We start from the raw sequence: 18,811 nt of genomic DNA, 5'->3' as shown, positions 1-18,811 counted from the left end.
ATGAACCTTCAAAACTGATAGCAGTAATAGAGCATGCCGTAGAGTATATGGTTACGGTATGAATACTGTCGAAGCAAATTGACCATAATCACCGGGAGGAGTCTGAGATGTTTAACATGTCATGCTCGCTGACATGCCTCCTTAACTCCTGCTGCTTATTCGTCAGCTATAGACAAGGCAAGATCGGAAGCTTAGTGCTAGTCATGGTTGTCAGCAGTGGGGACTCCTTGCCAACCAATGTCCTCAGGTGACATCAACTGCGCAGGTGGGGCGCAGATCAGCACATCAAAGCGTCTGTAGATGCTACTGGACACAGTGCATGTTCTTATGTTTGGAATCCCTCAGCCTGCAGCTCTCAAGCAGCGATGTGCTGTTTCGAATGGCCATTTTTCCCTGTTTGGTGCTATAATCCTTTATTGCCTTTGTCTTTATCATGACACCTTGATTGGTAAACAGCCTCTTGAACCTGTTTCATAAGTATGTTTGCCTGGGCCAAGTAGTCACAGGAGATTTGGATCATGAGGATAACATCAAAGAAGAATGTTTTGGAGTGCCTACTTCAGTTTATTGATATCCTAGAAGAGAAAACTACGCAATCAGTGCATTCTAATAGTACTAAGCTGTAGCTGAAACTTGACGGAAAACAAAGAAACTTGAAAATAAACAGAACCGTGCAATGCTTAGTGAACTAGACTATGGCAGTTTTAGCATTATGACAAGAGAACCGTATAGCACTCCTTAGACAGCAAGTGAGTGTAGCCAATATATTGGTTGAGATTAACTGAAGTGGAGTCGGACTCATATACAATGCAAATTGGTCATTCAATCGTAAGATCACATAATCGGCACTGCACCATGGTCGAACCAGGGAACCATGGTCGAAGGCAGCGGAGGCCATAATAGCATGGTACTATTAAGAAATCTGCAGGCATAGCATGGAGTCAATTTACGGAAGGCAGGTTAGCTCGATATCAATGTTAGCCTAAATATTTTCCGTAGAAGAGAACACGCAGATTGTATAAAAATTATGAGTAAGGTGGGTTTTCAAGGTATGCAAAAGTTATCACAACTCTGTTGTTTTGATTTTTTAATATTTTTGGTTGTGTATTAGCTTGCACCATCAGCTCCCTACACATCGCCCTCTTTCATTGTTGCCAGTTCTTTAAACACTTTCTTTGCCGCTTCCCCTGGGCTTGGTAGCTGTCATTTTCTCGTCATATGTATTTGTGACAACTTGGGTCACTGGGTATGTGCAAAAACTAGACAACCTGTGCTGATTATTTGATGGCGTAGTAGGCAAATTTGGTACAGGGTTTTTGGAACTGGGTATATGCTCTTTCTTGGCTAATCCCCCAACATGAATGCGCCACTGTGTCATACAGGTTAGCAAACCTTAAATGAATTTAGGCACCTATTTATCTGTGCATACACCTCTCACTACTTGATCTTCTACACATGCTTTATCACATTGCCTAGCTGCACACCAGCTCAAGATTGCTCGCCATGTGTTTAGGCACAGGTTGGGACTAGGAATAGCGCATCCATTTTCCAGCACATGAGCATGTCTGTTGCACATGGCTCCCCAGAAGACTCAAGGTGACTGGCGCTTGAACGACCCCTGCCAGCGTTTAATGCCACCGTCCGCAACAACTAGACATTGCCCCACATTGCAGGCTTCGTAGCAGCACTGCGATCAGCAGCACTCCCATCCTCTCAGCAACATTTTTCCGTTGACATGCTTCACACAAAACCTTCATCTTTGACCCAGGGAGCTAACAGCTACAGGCAATGACACTGTCAATTCATTTGTCAACTTTGAAGAGGTCCACCGCGCTACATACGTATATTGCGGAGAGGCCATTTAGCATGTGAAAACAAAAATACCGACAAATAGAGAGCTTGAGTGCACCTGACATGACAGCAAAGTGGACGGTGCTGTATCTTCAGGGTGACGGGGATATAGAATCTGGAACTAGGGCTGCCACACTACCCGTTACCGCAATACAATGTTTGCTTCATCGCACAACACAAATGTGTTTCGGTGAAGTTATTGCGGAAGCATATAGCCATTTTCGTCCGAACTTTGTACAGAACCCTGCGTCCCACTGGTAAAACTAAGAGCGTAAACAAACGTGCAGAAATGCACCTCAACATCACAGGGCACGGTATCAAGCCCCAACTCACCGTGTTTATCGCGCCCTTAGTACCAATAATATTATACATCAACTCTGCATATTATTTCGTGGAATTCTGCTAGACCATGTGATGTCACTAAAGGTCCGTCAGGTTCCCAGAACTACGCCATAATTGTCGTAAAGCCCACGATAAAAGTAAATCGCATGAAGTCATGGATAGCGCACTAGCGCTGAACACAATTGAAAACATGCGCTGCCACATTTCAAGGACGCCTAAACAATTGTCATGAAATACCACCTGAAGCATTATATTACTTGCGTAACGTAAGTCGCGGCGAGGACCTTGTGCAATACCTCCGCCTACGACGCCCGTAAAGTAAAGGTGCATGCGTGATGCGATGACGCTGCCTAAAAGGGCGAACACGAGGCAAGCTCTTACGCCAATTGATCGTCAGCACCAGTGAATTCTTCGAAATACGGGTCTCACACTACCAGAGTTCACCGAAACCAAAAGCCGACATACCACACCACTACTACTGTACGACGTTTCGTAAACAAATACTAAACCTACTGCGGAAAAATCATACAACCAGTGGTCAGCGTGGGCCAGAGCAATGCCTCCTTTAGAAGATGCCTGCCGCGTGAGCTGAGAAGCTGATTCCCGCCCCTCTATTTCCTCCTCTCCAACAAGCGTTGGCCGCGAGCGCTAGGTGCAGCTGCTGCTCAGAACATGACTCACGTTTCCCTGCCTCTGAGATTTTAGCGGGTGCCTGTTGCAATCGCAGAGGCAGGACCCGTGGTCTCTCGTCAAGCCATTGGTCGAACACGTGCTAGCTTAGTAATCGTCATTGCCTCCGCAACAGGAAGTAGGGGCGGCAGCGAGCGCCATCTCTCCGCGACTATCCTGAACTACAGGAACCTCCGCACCAACGGTAAAACTAACGACGCGACAGGCATCTAGTAAAGGAGGCATTGGCCACGAGCACATCATAATTGGATTTCTCCGCTCTTTCTGCGCATGCGCGAGAAGCAGTGGTTGCGAGAGAGAAATGTGGGGACTTTCGGTCCTTGAGATTTATCTTCGCCTAGGTACTACAGGGAAGAAAGTTGTTAACTCCGTTCGTCCCTAGCCGAGCTGGCGGCACAATCGCCAGAATGCGTGGCCGGCAAGGCGACTGACTGCATGTAAGTTACCAGGCCTTTTATCAACTTTAAGTCATCCACACAGGCGTACGTTATCATTCTTCATTTAGTAAAGAGGGGTAAACATCGTTAAAATGATGCAGCTGAAATTGCTTGAACGTGTATGCGTTTTCTATCCGCAGTGACGGTCAAGATGGCTCGAGCTTTGGAGAATGCCGTTTGCCTAAAGTCAGCTTCGCCGTAGGGCACCAGAATCGCGCATTCAAACATGCGCAGTGTACTGTGGGGAAGTGTACTAAGAGCGGAAAGCGGTCACTGTCAGAGGATATAGTGTGATTTACGGGCGCACCTGCCGTCACATCTCCTGTCGCAGTACAAGCACGGAGACGCAGAACAAGTGTACTGACAGGCCTTCAGAGCTATTTCGCATACGGTTTTAGTGATGTGAGCCAGTGTTTCGCCCACATAGAGCGCCCTGTATATGAGCTAGACATCGCAACAGCCAGGATTAGTAATACGCACTCTTTCATTAATAACCCTTGCGCACAAGCACCTCAGAATAGCTACGAATCTGTGCCATGTAGCCAATATCAGTGTTATTGTACAACTTTCACAAGGTTCTGCTGCTATGAAATTGCATGACGACCATTTTCCTTTAGCATACATTTGTTCCGTATTCATCAGTAGGGCGTAGTGTTTTGCCAGTGTGGCTGTACAGCTCTCCCAACGATCTACGGCTCAAACTGCATGGCGACGCAAGTTTTAGTACTTTCCTATACGCAGTACAATATGTTCCATTCTCACGAAACTCCAAGTGTGTTGTATGCTCAGTTACCTTAGGAACTAATGCATCGGCATGGCAGTTGAATTCATAAAATGGTTCCGTTGCCACGGTTCCCCTGAAGTGTGTGGTATGCTCTACGAGACTAATGAACTATGCATCCGCACGGCGTAATGTTTTGCCATTAAAGTCATCCACAAAAATGCCTCACGACCCAACGTATCCCCCTGCGACTATCAGAATTTAATATGCTACCGTCGCAACAAAATAGCAACAAACACACCTCGTACACGGCTTCTTCGCCTGGCCGGCCACACATTCTGTCGATTTTATGCGGCCAGCTCGGCTAGAGACAAACGGAGCTAACAACTTTCTCCCCCATAGTACATAGGCAAAGAGAAATTCTAAGCATCAAAAGCCCCCCATTTCTTTCTCGCAACCACTGGTCCTCGCGCATACGCAGAAAGAGCGGAGAAATCCAATTATGATGTGCTCGTGCATTGGCCAGAGATTCAACGCGCCACATTGCGCCACGGCAATGTTTGCCGCCACCATCGCGCCTTCTCATAGGTCCCTAAACGATCTTGTCCCTAGGCACCGAGGATCAGGTCACCTGAGGGATTTTTGTGCGACATTTAGACGCACGCTCCCTGTGCTGCGGCAATGATAGCGCCGGTTCGGTCATGGCTGATCTCGATGATGGTCTGCTTCCCTAGTCGAAGCGCATAGCTACCTTCGTTCTTTACTACCTGTACCCCTACTGCCCCACTCCTCCGTGGCGGCGGCCGTGCGACAGCCCGGTTGCCGAAGGACCGGCTCAGTATCAGCGGGTCACGGCATTTGCGCCAAGCTACCCCCCTTGTATGGCGGCTGGTGCGAAATGTTCTGCATAATTCTGATTGTCCGAGGCTCACAGACGGTTTATATTATAACATAATCCATCTGCCTATATACATAGTTTATTCTCAGCGAGTTCTTTCTGCGCCATGAGCAAGGCAACCGGTGGCAGTCCTTCGTCTGGAGCTGGTGTAAAGCGAGTGGCCTGAGCAGAGGTCCAGCACCGTCACCACCCGAAGCCAGACGTGTGCCACCCCAAAGCAGGCTTTAGTGCAGCAAGTCGAGCATATATCCATCTACTTCTCCGACCACATTATCATCATCATCATCAGCCTGGTAACGTTCACTGCAGGGCAAAGGCCTCTCCCATACTTCTGCAACTACCCCGGTCATGTACTAATTGTCGCCATGTCGTCCCTGCAAAATTCTTAATCTCACCCGCCCACCTAACTTTCTGCCGCCCCCTGGAACGCTTCCCTTCCCTTGGAACCCATTCCGAAACCCCTAATGACCTCTCCGACCCGACCCCAAAGCTTCCTTAATACAAATCAAGAACAGGGTGTGAGTATTTCTTGAAGAAGGAAACTGTGTACATTCATGTCTTGCTCGAAACATTTGCCTCAATATATCGGAAAGCAGAAACAGCTGAAGAGCTGCGCTCAAACTTCGCATTAGGAAGTAAAGCAATCGCCGGTAATTTTCGTTACGCTACCGCAATAAAATCAAATGGGCAGCATTGAAGTGTAGGGCGGCCACCCCGACGGGTAAGGAGCCAATTCCGTAAATTACCGTTCATGATTCTTACCTCGAAAAGCCTTTCTCCTTACTCTGGCAAAGCCTTTATGTCCATCGGCATATAATTGGGACGTAAGGGTTAACGATGTTAGAAATATCTAGGAAGAATATATTTTAAGCTTTCTTCAGATGGCATTGTGCTGTTGAGCAACACTGGGGACGAGTTAAAAGAAATGATTGAGGACCTTAACAGATAGCGTTCAAGAGCTGGGTTGAAGATTATATGCAGAAGACAAAGACAATGATCAATAACCTAAAAAGAAAGCAAGCATTCAGGATCACCAGTAGCCTCTCGAGTCGGTGGAGGAGTACGTGTACCTAGCTCATTTACTCACACGGGTTTCTGATTATGTGATGGAAATTTACAGGAGAATAAAATGATTTGGAGCGCGTAATACAGACATTGTCCTTTCCTGACTGGAAGCTTACCACTATCATTGAAAAGAAAGGTGCTAACACCGGTGCTTTTACCGGTGCTAACACATGAGGCAGAAACTTGGAGACTGACAAAGAAGCTTGAGAACAAGTTAAGGAGCACGCAAAGAGCGATTGAACGAAGAATACTAGGCATAACGTTAAGAGACTGAAAGGGAGTGGTTTGGATCAGATAGCAAACAGGTGTAGCCGATATTCTAATTGACCTTAACATAGAAAAATGGAGCTAAGCTGGTAATGTACTGCGTATGCTTGGTAACCGGTGCACCATTAGGGTTACAGAATGGGTGCCAACAGAAAGGAAACGCAGAGTAGTCGAGGAGGACAGACGACTAGGTGGTGCGTTGAAATGAGGAAATTCGCAGGCACCAGTCGGCATCACTTGGCGCAGGACAGGGGTAATTGGAAATCGCAGGAAGAGACCTTCGTCCTACAGCGGACATATAGTAGGTCCCTGATCCATGATATGCATATATATGCCGGAAGGACGCCTATTGTTCGCCTGTCTTCTTCACTGTATGCAGAATGTTTTCTGAGTATTAAGAAAATTTTCAAAATTATGCTTTTAAAATAGCGCAAGTAGCCTTTTCAGAGTAGCTGCTTATGTAGCGCGCGAAACAATGGTAAAATAATAGGGCAATTCCTAGGCCGCACGCGTAAATAACCAACGCAAAGCGTTGACAGGAAAAAATAAGCTTAAAAAAAAACACGACCCTGTTTCAGAGCGTTCACATCACAGGTAGCACCGCGTCAGGTGTTGTTTCCTTTCTGGAGTACTCTCAGGAGACAACCCATCGCTGGCCTGCACAAGCAGGTGTAGGCGTGAAATGGGTTACCTTGACGGTGCTCTTTGTAAGTACAAGTATAGGCGGCTCAAAAGCCACCATCGTAGAGTGCTTGAGCTATCAGAAATAGGAAACATCTGCCTACTGCTGTGCACTCAGCAGTCGTTCTTTCGTGAGTTGCAGCCGCTGCACTGGAAGCTGAATTTTATTATTCTTTGGGGCTGTTGACGTTTGTCACCGTACTTGCCAAAAGATCAAGTTCCTCACCGGGAATCAGATTGTCGACCATCTTTGAAACGTTCACTGCCTCATTGTTGCAGAAGTATTGCTTATTCACTTGTTAAACGCGCCCCATTTGGAGAATTTTCATTATTCCGTAGTTCTTGGTGAATTTACGAGCCCTATATAAATGGTGGTCGGATGGCGTACTCTTCTTGATGCCGTTGTGTATGTTTTCACAGCACTCAATGGCAGAATTAACTGGCATGGTCTGTATTAGTTAAGTCTTTTCACAGCTTTTTATAAGCTCAAGTGAGCTGCAGGAACACGAAACGCATTTAAGCGATAAAAGGAGTGCCGATTACGCAAAGAACAACATGGGGTGAGATGGATGCCAGTGCACAATATTCTCAATATTTCGAGCACCGGGCTCATGAGCTACGTTATTTCTGCGAAGGGTACATCTTCAGTTAAAAATGCTTTATTTAGAAATAGTTGCCACATTTCCGAGCCTCAGTAGCACCATTGTGAAATGATATCAGGGGAGAGTGCACACACATCTGGCGAAACATTTTGATTCAAAATAATGTTTACTTTGTAGCGTTGGTGCTCCACTTTGGAGCAGGAGGCATCTGGCGACCTGTCTAGCTTATAATAACTTTTTGACGATGAACTTCTAGCTTTTAAAGAAGATTTTCACTAAGGCTTCGAGTGAGGCCAGGTGTCATGAGATGGTGTTGTTTACAGCGCCATACATTTAAACAAATGAAAAAAAGAAGCTGACATGCATATTTAAGTTTGCTGGTATTGTAGAACCTTGAATTGTTTATCAATATTACCCATATTCAGCGTATGGTTAACAAGAGTTACGTTTCGACCTATGTTTGACCTTTGAGTAACCTCTGTTCACTCGTCAAATAATGAAACACGTTTATTAGCGGCCTTTGCGAGAACTGTAGCACTATTATATCACCGCCTAATCTAGCGGTCACTTCTATATTGCATTGCACACAGACACTTGCTGCATACTGCCACATATAGTGCCAGTTATATATGGCGTTGGCTTTAGAATGTGGTATAACAGCTAATATTTTGCCTGTTGCCAAAGAAGGCGGTTCTTACAGTGGAGGAACGAGCAGTGTGCCGCAGTCGTCTTTGCTCGTGGCGCATTTTCCCGTATCCCAGGACCTAAGGCTCCCATTAACGCAGTGGCACATGGTGTCGACAACAAAGCACACCGCTTGCTTGTCGTCGCACTGGCAAGGTGCGCAGTGCTCTTCTTCTTGCGGCTTTGGGATGCTAGGGAACAAAAGTCAGGATTTTACGATCAGAAATAGATAAAAGGCTAACGCTTGGTCACAATCACAAATATGTTGCTTGTTGCGTAATCTCTAGCGCATATGACGGCACACCATGGACCTCATATTATCTGCAAAAGAAGCGTTAAAACTTCGCGTGAACTTCTATATGGTTAAATTTATATACAAGAACCGAGTATAGCGCAGTAGTAGCCTACCCTTTACAAGCTTGTCAGTGATAGCTTTGCAGTTACTTATATCCCTTATCACGAAGGGCGTGCACATATGAAGAATGAACGTCTAAAGCGATGAGTGCGATACGGGGCGTCGCAAAGGCCGCTAGCAGCACGCCTTTCATGGCGTGGTAGTCGAAGCGACATCATCTCCAAGTAAGGAGGGGGTGGTGGTTGAAGTTGGTAAAACTGTGGTTGTAGGAAAGACTCCTAGTATATGTTTGGCGCAATAGAACAAGTATTTTTTGTGCACCGTTTGGAATAGTCTGTAAGGCACGTCACTGTCTTTCACATTTCCTTTTTCAGGTGAAATGGTGATTAAGCGAACAATTAACAGGGTTTACGGTGCGTACAAGTGTTTGCTGAACAAAACATTGCCGAAGTTCTTAAGCGAATTGAGTTATATCATACGATTCACTCCGTAACCGAAGCTACAGCACGAAACCCAACTTTCGAAGTGAATAACATACTATAAAGATATGATTAGGCGATGACAACGGACATCATATTTTTTTCCAATTTGGGGTGAACGAAGTTAAACAGCACACAAATAGAGACGTAATATTTCAAGCAAACGTAGTTGAAGATAAGGACAATATAAGTGATGGGTTGATTTGAAACTAATTTTCTTTGTGGGGTAAAAGGATATTTTCTGAAATTCTGAAGGGTAAAAGTTGGATAGGATAGGCATGTTCCGATTATTTATTTCGTTTACCATGATTTATTACGAGCACTAGTTAAACTATTCTTAGTCATCAGCTTTTCTTGGCTATGATGATAAGACTGCGGAGCAGAAGCGCGCCTGTAACAAAGTCACAGGAAGTATTGACGAGGAATTTCTTCACGCTATCTCACAGGAAAAATACAGAGCAGAATATTTCAATTCTTTTACTTGCAGCGTGGAATTTGAAGTAATACTTAGGATTTACCAGCCAGCGACTGATATTTGTTGTATATATAGTTTCGGCTGCCCAGTTTTCCACATACGACAAGGTCGCTTGTTTCGCGCTGTCCTGAAAAGAAGAAAGGTGCCCGCACATTTTGGTGAGTGTTCGTCACCTTCGGTCCCGCCTGTAAGATCAGCTGAAAGATTACCGATCAACTTCAGCGAAAATGAATACTTATATTTACAAAATAAGTTAGCGCAATGTCTGTGGGGGAAGAAGGGAAACCGATCCGGATATCAAGAATTGTCGGCGTACGGAAGGGAATGAGCGAGCTTTCCTATGCTAGGCCGTCTACCAACACCCGCATGAGCAAAGTGTTCTTAACGACAACGAGGCCGTGCGAGCCACGGAAATTGATTGCGTTGCCAGCTGTTCACAAATCAATTACACATATTATTACATGGTAGTGACCGTCAAGAACATAGCAGCAAATCTGTGAATGGCCAAACTCTTTATTGGGCGCCCGTGTGCCCAGAGAAAAAGGATGCACTCAGAGCACAACGATAGCGGTGATTACAGTGGGTGATCGTCGGAAATGAATCAGCGGGTCAAGCGCGTCGCCTTTCATACATGAGTCATTGAAGGTTCCAGAGAAACCACTGGTGTCCGCGTGTCTTCTAGAAAGTACTACACAATTAGCGTCGAGCATCCACGCTATCAGATTACACAAAGCTCGCTGACAACAGATAGCGGATAGGCCCTTCCATAACACTCGGGAAACACCCGATACATAGAGGCGTGTCCTGCGTTGAGCGTTAACATCAGTTGGATGGTGAAACGCGGCCACCCCATAAGATAAACAAGTACACGTGTCAATACCCCTCTGTAACAGTACCATCTGGATGCAGGACACATAGCAGGAGAGCGAAAAAGAAAAGCACAGTTTGTAAAATAGTAACAAAGCAATGAAGAAACAATGTCCCGAATTTCGTTAGCGCTGGTAGAACAGCTTGAGGCGCACAACGTGGACAATTTCAGGTCACCAATAACACCACTGTGATGGCGAAGTGCCGTCTGACACGACCTTATAGTTGAGTGCTCCAGTTTGTCGGATAATCTTTTGGGGTGAGAAATGGTCTCGCAATAATTTCTCACTGCGTTCTTGTCGGCGTATCGGGGTTTAAGCAGTGTCGCCTGCCTGGTATTCCACATAGCGACGTCGAAGATTGTAGTGCCAGATGTCTGTCCTCAGCCAGTTCTTGATGTGGGTGAGAAAGAAAATCTATTCGCGGGGTTGATAAGCAACCCGCACAAGAGAGTGGTTGAATTTCTTCCGGAAGCCACAACGATTGTGAAGACGCTTTCAATGCGCGCCAGGCAATAGAACCACCGAGTGGTAACAACAAACTGCGCCGACGCTCAAGCGCCAGGCGTTGATGACCTGCGCGAGACGATCAGAGCGGGAAGAGCTGCGAAAGTTGTTCCCAAAGTGGAAGCCTGAGTTGGCCTCGAGCGCTGACATAGGTAAAGAAGAGGTTCAGTGGTCGCTGGAAATAGGAGCAGTTCCGGCATCCCCGCAAACCCAGCCGGAAGCGATGACCTACCCCGTAAGTCACCGGCAGTCAAGCTCCGTTTCAGCGACCGCGTCAGGGCCCCGTAACGTTGCAGTTGCTACGTCCATGGCCGCCACCGCCAGGATGCCTGCCCGTCGCCCAGCGCAGCTAGCTGAGGAAGACGGACACCTGGCGCGCCCTCGCCCACAGCCCGCTCTGCTGTCACTGCGGGGAAGCCGGACATGTCTACCCCCTCTGCACATAACGCGACTGGGGACTACTACAAGGGATCACCGCGAACGCGCCACGCCCACAGCAAGGGTGACGGCAACGCGATATCACCGACTACTTCGTCGCCACTTAGTGGAGTCCTCGAGGTCACGAGGGTGCTACCTGTCCCCGCAGGGCCGATCATGCGTTCGCCCAGCCTGGAGCCGGTCCGTCTGCCCATATCCAGAAAACTAAAAGTAGGAACCGATGGAGGTGCGGTTTCTGTCCATCGAAATGACGAAGATCCTCCGCCGCCGACGACGACGCTCCAAGGTTTATCTCGACGACGTAGCGACGAAGCGATGCCAGGATCTTCTTGGTTGTCTGAGGTAGAAGTCCATATTCCGGGGGGCAGGCAGGTGAGCTGGCCGGAAGAATTGAAAAAAAATACAGCATTGGGGAATGCTTTGATACGGACAATAAGACACCTTACATCTCAAACAACATTGTTATTTGTCGGAACCAAATTCTTTCGGCCAACGTTATGCAGACACTGCTTCCTGTGCAAGCCGCCACGCTTTCCTTGTGGTGTTACAAATATTGCATAACCATCTTCAGGCTTCTTGCTGCAGTTATATGCGCAACAGCACGGCATAGCGCAAGCACAGAGAGCAGGAAATACAGCGTACAACGTTCGCTACGCCGAGCTAAAGCGCCGAGACAGCCGAGAAAAATGGCGCGGACGAAAGAGAAAAATACAAGGAAAACGCAAGCACCGCACGTTTCCAAGGCCAACGGCAGTGACACCAATCGTCGTGCAGAGAATCGGGCGCAAGACAGCTTCCCGCTGGGGGGACGGGCAAGGGGCGAGGAGGTTTGTAGGAAACTCTATGAGGCGGAGGCAAGGAAGTCGCGCGGCGGCGGCAGAGTTCAAAGAGTGGCGGTACTTTGAAAATATCAAGGAACTTTAGCTGCGCTAATGCGCACGCTCCCAGCGCCATCTCTCCCGCACTGCGCAAGCCTTGCACTCTTCGCTCCTCCTCCAATTGTACGCCTGTGCGCGCGGCAGTCAGAGCGCCGGATCGGTGGCGGTTGGTCTCCGCAATGTGCTGCTACCCAAGCCGAAGCGCATAGCCAGCGCCGTTCGCCACTGCGTGGACACCTTCCCCCTCACTCATCCATGGCGGCGACCGCGCGAGAGAAAGCTGTGTTCACCACTTGCCGAAGCACCGGCTCACGTTTCACGTTTCACCGGCTCACCGGGTCACGTTTCGCGCTTCCCAAGAGAGAGAGAGAGAGTAAACGTTTATTGTAACAGAGACTGTTTGGTTATGGTGGGTGGAGCCCCTCCTCCAGGGCCCCACTGGTTACAGCGGCTCGCCGGGCCTGGTCAAGGCTCGCCAGTTGGCTTCCCAATTCCACTTCCGCGAGTCGCGCCTCCCACGACCAGTTATGTAGAGTGTTGTCTAGCAGCGGCGAGGTGGCAGCCGCCGGACGTAACGCGCACTGGAATGTTATGTGTTCCAATGTCGGTGTTCCTTCGCACCACGGGCATGTGTTGCTGTATTTGTCTGGGTACATTTTGTGTAGCCTGTATAAATGTGGGAAAGTGTTTGTTTGCAGGCGGCGCCAGTCCCGTGCATGCCTCCTGTCTAGGCCTGGGTGAGGACGGGCTTTGGTTCGCCTACGTAGCCGTTGTAATCGCGCTTCCCAAGCCGAAGCGCAGAGCCACCTTCAGTTGACTCGCTAGCAGCGTCAGTCATTCGCTGCCATCTCTTCGCCGCACAAAGTTACTATGTGCCTACGCGTTGCTTCCTGCGACTTCCCGATAAGTGAGGCAGTTGTACTAACCTCGCTCCGTTTACGGTGGTCGCTGCGATATGTTCGGCACGAATCTGATTGAGCATCACGGACGGTTTATAATACAGTATAATGCGTCTGCCTATAGCAATAGTTTGTTATCACCCTGGTCTTTCTAAGCCATGAATGTGGCAACCGGTGGAAGTCCTTCGCCTGCCGCTGCTGCCAAACGAGTGGCCCGAGCAGAGGCCCAGCGCCGTCGCCGCACTAAGACAGAGGTGCACTACGCCGAACCAGGCATTGGTGCAGCAAGTCGAGCTGTTCCATCTATTTCACGGACCACAAAGGTTCCTTCTTAACAATCAATAACGGGAAGTGGAGTGTTTCTTGAAGAAGGAATGATAAAAAATGATGATTAAAAGTTGTTTCTAATTGTATATTCATGACTTTCTCGAATTCTTGGCCTCAGTATATTGAAAAGCCGAAACATATGCGCACAAATTTTTCACTAGGAAGCAACGTAACCACATTGCAATTTTTTCTTATGCTACCGCAATAACATGAAATGGGCCGCATTGTTGCAGAAGACGGCTCAAGGCACGTGTATGCAGCCGAACGAGTTAACTACTGCTAATGAATCTTACCCTTAAAAGCCTTCGTCCTTGCTCTGGCTAAATACTTATGTACAGCGGCATGCAATAGTACATAATGAATTAACGATGGTATAAGTATGTAGTAACAATATATTTTAACCTTTCTTCGTATCCTTTAAACTAGCAAGTTCAAAAAGAAATAAATGATGGCTGAAACTGCAATGTGGAAATGCTGGCTACACATAGGTACCAAAAATGTGATGTCCAAATGGGGCATCATTTTATTTGGAATTTCCCGCAGTGCACACTGTGGTCTGACATCATTCTAAACGATGGGTCGCCCATTACAAGGAACGCGCAACAAATTTAAGCGACTATCGCGTCCCCCAGCCACCTTGGTGGACCTTGCAGAGAAAGCGGAAGATTCACTAAGAATTGAGATGTGTTGTATGGGAAGACAAGACGTGCTTGACCTTGCAGAATCACCACAGTACGATGCGTCTATTGAAGTCCCGCAGTAAGAGAAAGATTCGAACGAGTATTTTTTTGCATGTTGCAGGCGGAACTTGCTTTGTAGAAATTGCTGGCACTTTCTGCGCTTCAACACCACCTTTCAACTGCGATACGGTGTAAAACAGTTCGCCTTCCATCTATCATCAACTTGCATCAAAAATTGAGTGTACTCAAGCCTGTGCGTGACTAGCTTTGGACAGTAGGCTCTGCGTCCTGCCTCACTTGAGTACGACGCCGTTGCGCATATTGATGTTGCTCTATCCGTCAGAGTTGATCGTGTTCGCCCTGCTCTTCGGGGCTCCTTACTACGAGTTCCCTTCGCATAGCCCTATCAGAACACAACTGAAATCATTTGCTAAGCGGAATCTTCTTGTAGATATGAAAGTGTTGTGACGTCACTTCCTGTTTCGTATGCTACATTTCCTGCTTCTCGGCAAATGCAGCTTATGCATGCCAATCCTTATGGGGAAACGCGTGCGGTCAAGTGCTCCACATAGTTCGAAGGCACCTTAGCCTCTATCATGTTTTTTTGCAGTTGTTTTCAGCTTTTCTTAATTGAAACAAACACTGAGGTGTGTCTCGCTTCCACGCCTGTTCCTATGCCTGTACAATATCGCGCATTCATCAAACTCAGGCATGCATTCACAATCTTGGCAGCCTTGGCAATGTAAGGAAAGATTAGAAGGCAATCCACCCGTTAAAAACATTTTATGTTCCATTAGCCTCTGATCTATACACCACTCCGTTCGCCCTACGTAGATATGGCCACAGCTAAAGGGAACTTTATTTACCACAACCATACGTCAGTCAGTAAAATTATTAATTTTGATGTGATTTACTGTACAAATATTGGTTCTGTTTTCCCTTTCACCTGCTTCTTCTTCCTTTGCACGGCAGCGCATACTTTACCTAGCTGATTGAAAAGAATGAAAACAACGTTAACACGATATCTACGTGCAACTTTCTTGAGCCTGCGCGATACTGAATAATTATAGGGACTAGCCACTACTCTTTTCTTGCTATTAGTCCTTTCTGTAATCACGTCCGTTCGCTTCGAAATCGACCTCTTTAGGCGTTCAGCCACAGTGGCCACTGCCCCGCTAGGATAACGTGCTACTAATAGGCGACGGACCTGTGCATCAAAACTGGCGCTCATTTGGTGCATGGACGATTTGGCGAAAGAGGACTTCAGGCGCGACATGCCAATTCCGTTTTTGACTACTTTAGAATGTTTGGATTCAAAGTTTAAAAATGGCTTCGAAGGTCGACTGCTTCGAAGACAGTTTAACTCGAAGCAGTTACAGGTTACAGAGGTTGCTTCCATAACTAGCGATGAAGTTAGAAGGGCTTTGCATGATGCGAAACTGGGAAAAGTGGCAGAAGAAGACGGAATAACAGGCAGTTTAATCAATTATGACGAAGACATCATGCTTCAAAAGCTGGCAGTCCATTATACGAATTATCTAACGAATTTAAGGGCCCCAGACAACTGCAAGAATGTCAACAATATACTGATCCACTTAAAGGGAGATGATAGAGAATTGAAAAATTAAAGGTCCAGTAACGTGTCTCCAGTACTACATATAATATTCACCAATATGATTTCCAATAGAATGAGCGCAACACTAAACTATAAACTTTAGCCAACCAAGAGATCAGACTGGCTTCAGGAAGAGATACTCTAGAATGGATCACGTCCATGCCATCGATCACGCAATAGAGAACTCTGCAGACTACAATCAGCCTCTCTTTATGGCTTTTATATATTATGAAAACGCATTTTATTCAGTAGAGATACCAGCAATCGTAGAGGCGTTAAGAATTCAAGGAGTATAGGAGGCTTACAATAATATCATGGAAAATATCCACAGAGATCGCCTAGCCACATTAAATCACCAGGAAGAAAGCAGAACGATACCTATGAAGAAAGGGGTCAGACAAAAAGAAACAATCCCTCCAACGCACTTCACTTCGTGCTTAGGAGAAGTAATCAAGCTATTTAATTGGGAAGGCTTAGGCATCTAACGGCGTGTATCTCAGTAACGGCGAGAGCGGCGAGTATCTCAGAAACTTTCGGTTTGCAGATGACATTGTTCAATCGAGCAACACCGGAGACGAGTTACAACAAATGATTGGTAACCTTAACAGAGAAAGTTTAAGAGCGGGGTTGAAGACTAATATGCCGAAGACAAAGACAATGATCAATAGCCTGACCAGAAACCAAGCGTTCAGGATCGCCGGTAGCCTCTAGAGTCGGTGTAGGATTACGTTTACCCAGCTCATTTACTGGCAGAGGATCCAAGAATAAAATGATTTGGAGCACCTACGGTAGACCTTGTCATTTTCTGGCTGGAAGCTTACAATTATCATTGAAAAGAAAGCTGTAAAATCAGAGCATTTCATGGTGCTAACATATGGAGCAGAAACTTGGAGACTGACAAAGAAGTTCCAGAACGAGTTAAAACCGCGCAGAGTGCGACGGAACGAAGAATGTTAGGCGCAACTTTAGGGGAAAAGAAGAGAGCGGTGTGGATCAGAGAGCTAAAAGTGGTAGCCGATACGTTAGTTGACAACAAGAGAAAAAAATTAAGCTAAGCTATTCATGTAATGCGTATGGTTGGTAACCCGTGCACCATTAGGGCTACAGAATGAGTGCCAACAGAAGGGAAGCGCAGTCGAGGAGGGTAGACGACTAGGTGGGGCGTTGAAATGACGAAATTCGCAGGCGCCTGAAGGAATCGGTTGGCGCAGGACAGGGGTAATTGGCGATCGCAGGAAGAGGCCTTCGTCCCGCAGTGGCCATATAATAGGTCCATGATATATATATATATATATATATATATATATATATATATATATATATATATATATATATATATATATATATATATTGTCAAGCATCGTTCCAGTATATATATATATATAACGGAACGATGCTTTTATGCACATCTCTTCTTCACTGTATACAGAATGTTTTCTGTTTAGTATGACATTTTTCAAAATTATGCTTTTAAGGTAGAGCAGGTAGTGTTTTCAGAGTAGCAGCTTGTAGGATCCGCAACAATGGTCTCGACTTTTGATGGTTGTATAAATACAGTTGCATACAACAGGGCAATTCTTAGGTCGCAAGCGTAAAACACCAACGACAAGAGTTTACGGCAAACTATAAGGTTAAGTGGAATACGACCCTTTATCAGAGTGCTCAAATTACTGGTAGCGTAGCGTAAGGTGTCGTTCCCACTCTGGAGTACTCTCTGGAGGCAACCCATCGCTGGCCGTCACAAGCAGGTGCAGGCGTGCAATGGGTTAGCTTGAAGGTGCTCGTCGCAAGTGCAACAAGGTGCTGCTTAAGCTGTGATAAACAAGATGGCAACAAGATGGCTTAAGCTGTGATAAACAAGAAATGTCTGCCAACTGCTGTGCGCGCAGCAGTCGTTTTCTCGTGAATTGCAGTCACTGCACTGGAAGCTGAATTTCATTATCCTGCGTGGCTGTTAGGGTTAGTCATCCTACTTGCCAAAACCTCGTTACTTAAACAGAATCATTTTTTCGACTGTCTTTAAAAATGTTCACTTCCTCACTAGCACACAAAAACTGATTCTTCATTAGTTAAACACGCCTCATTTCTACATTTTTATTGTTCCATAGTTTTTGGTGAATTCAATACCCTTATACAAATGGGGGTCGATGGAGAACTCTGGCTTGCAATGCCACTGTCTATTTTTCGACAATGCCCAATTGCACAATTCAGTGGCAGGGCGTCTATTGGTTCAGTCTTTGCAGGCTTTTGATAAACTCGAATAAGTTACAGGAACATGAAACGAACTTAAGTGATAAAAGGACTGCCTATTCTGCAAATAACAATGTGTGGAGAGACGCATGTCATTACAGAATAGTCGCAATGTTTCAAGTACCGGGCTCGTGAGCTACGTTATTTTTGCGAAGACCACATCATCCGTTATAAATGCTTTGTTCAGAAACAGTCGCCATATATCTGATTCTCAGTAGTACCATTGTGATAAGATATTAGGGGAGAATGACCATACAGCTTCCGAAACATTTTGATTCACAATAATGTTTACTTCCTAGCGTTGGTACCAAACTTTGGAGCACGAGTCACCTGATGGCCTTTATAGCTTAGAGTGAATTTTAAAGAACTTCTATCGTTTAAAGAAGATGTCGAATAAGGCTTCAAGTGGGACCAGGTGTCATGAGATGGTGTTGTTTACAGCGACATACATTTAAACAAATGAAAAAAAGAATCTGACATGCATACTCAAGATGGCAGATATTGTACAGCCTTGAAAGTTTAGCGATATTACGCATATTCAGCGTGTGGTTAACAAGAGTTACGTTTCGACCTCTGTTTAACCTGTGATTGACCTCTGTTGACTCGTCAGAAAATGAAACACTTTTACTATGCGCCTTTGAGAGAAATGGAGCCCTATTATATCGCCGCCCCACCCAATGCCTACTTCTATTTTGCATTGCATACAGCCACTTGCTGCATATTGCCACACCTAATGCCACTTAGATATGGAGTAAAGCAGCACATTGTAAAGCCTTACAATGTGTTTTAACAACTGCTGCTTTT

General features: G+C 46.2%; 1 protein-coding gene across 7 annotated transcripts in view; it reads right to left on the bottom strand.

The window, feature by feature from the left end:
- The window catches only part of LOC135914494 (low-density lipoprotein receptor-related protein-like), a 172,151-nt gene that overhangs the window by 91,525 nt on the left and 61,815 nt on the right, over positions 1–18,811 (bottom strand). For 6 of the 7 annotated variants that reach the window (XM_065447372.1, XM_065447377.1, XM_065447375.1 and 3 more), the window contains one exon: positions 8,253–8,429. The exons of the other annotated variant lie outside the window; for it this stretch is intronic. In XM_065447372.1, coding sequence (XP_065303444.1) covers positions 8,253–8,429 — 177 coding nt within the window. The remainder of the gene's footprint in view (positions 1–8,252; positions 8,430–18,811) is intronic. 7 annotated transcript variants of the gene reach the window in all.

This window comes from Dermacentor albipictus, chromosome 8 (genome assembly GCF_038994185.2).
Source record: "Dermacentor albipictus isolate Rhodes 1998 colony chromosome 8, USDA_Dalb.pri_finalv2, whole genome shotgun sequence".
Lineage (NCBI taxonomy): Eukaryota > Metazoa > Arthropoda > Arachnida > Ixodida > Ixodidae > Dermacentor > Dermacentor albipictus.
Note: the sequence above shows the minus strand (reverse complement) of the source record. Positions and strands in the feature narration are given on the sequence as shown.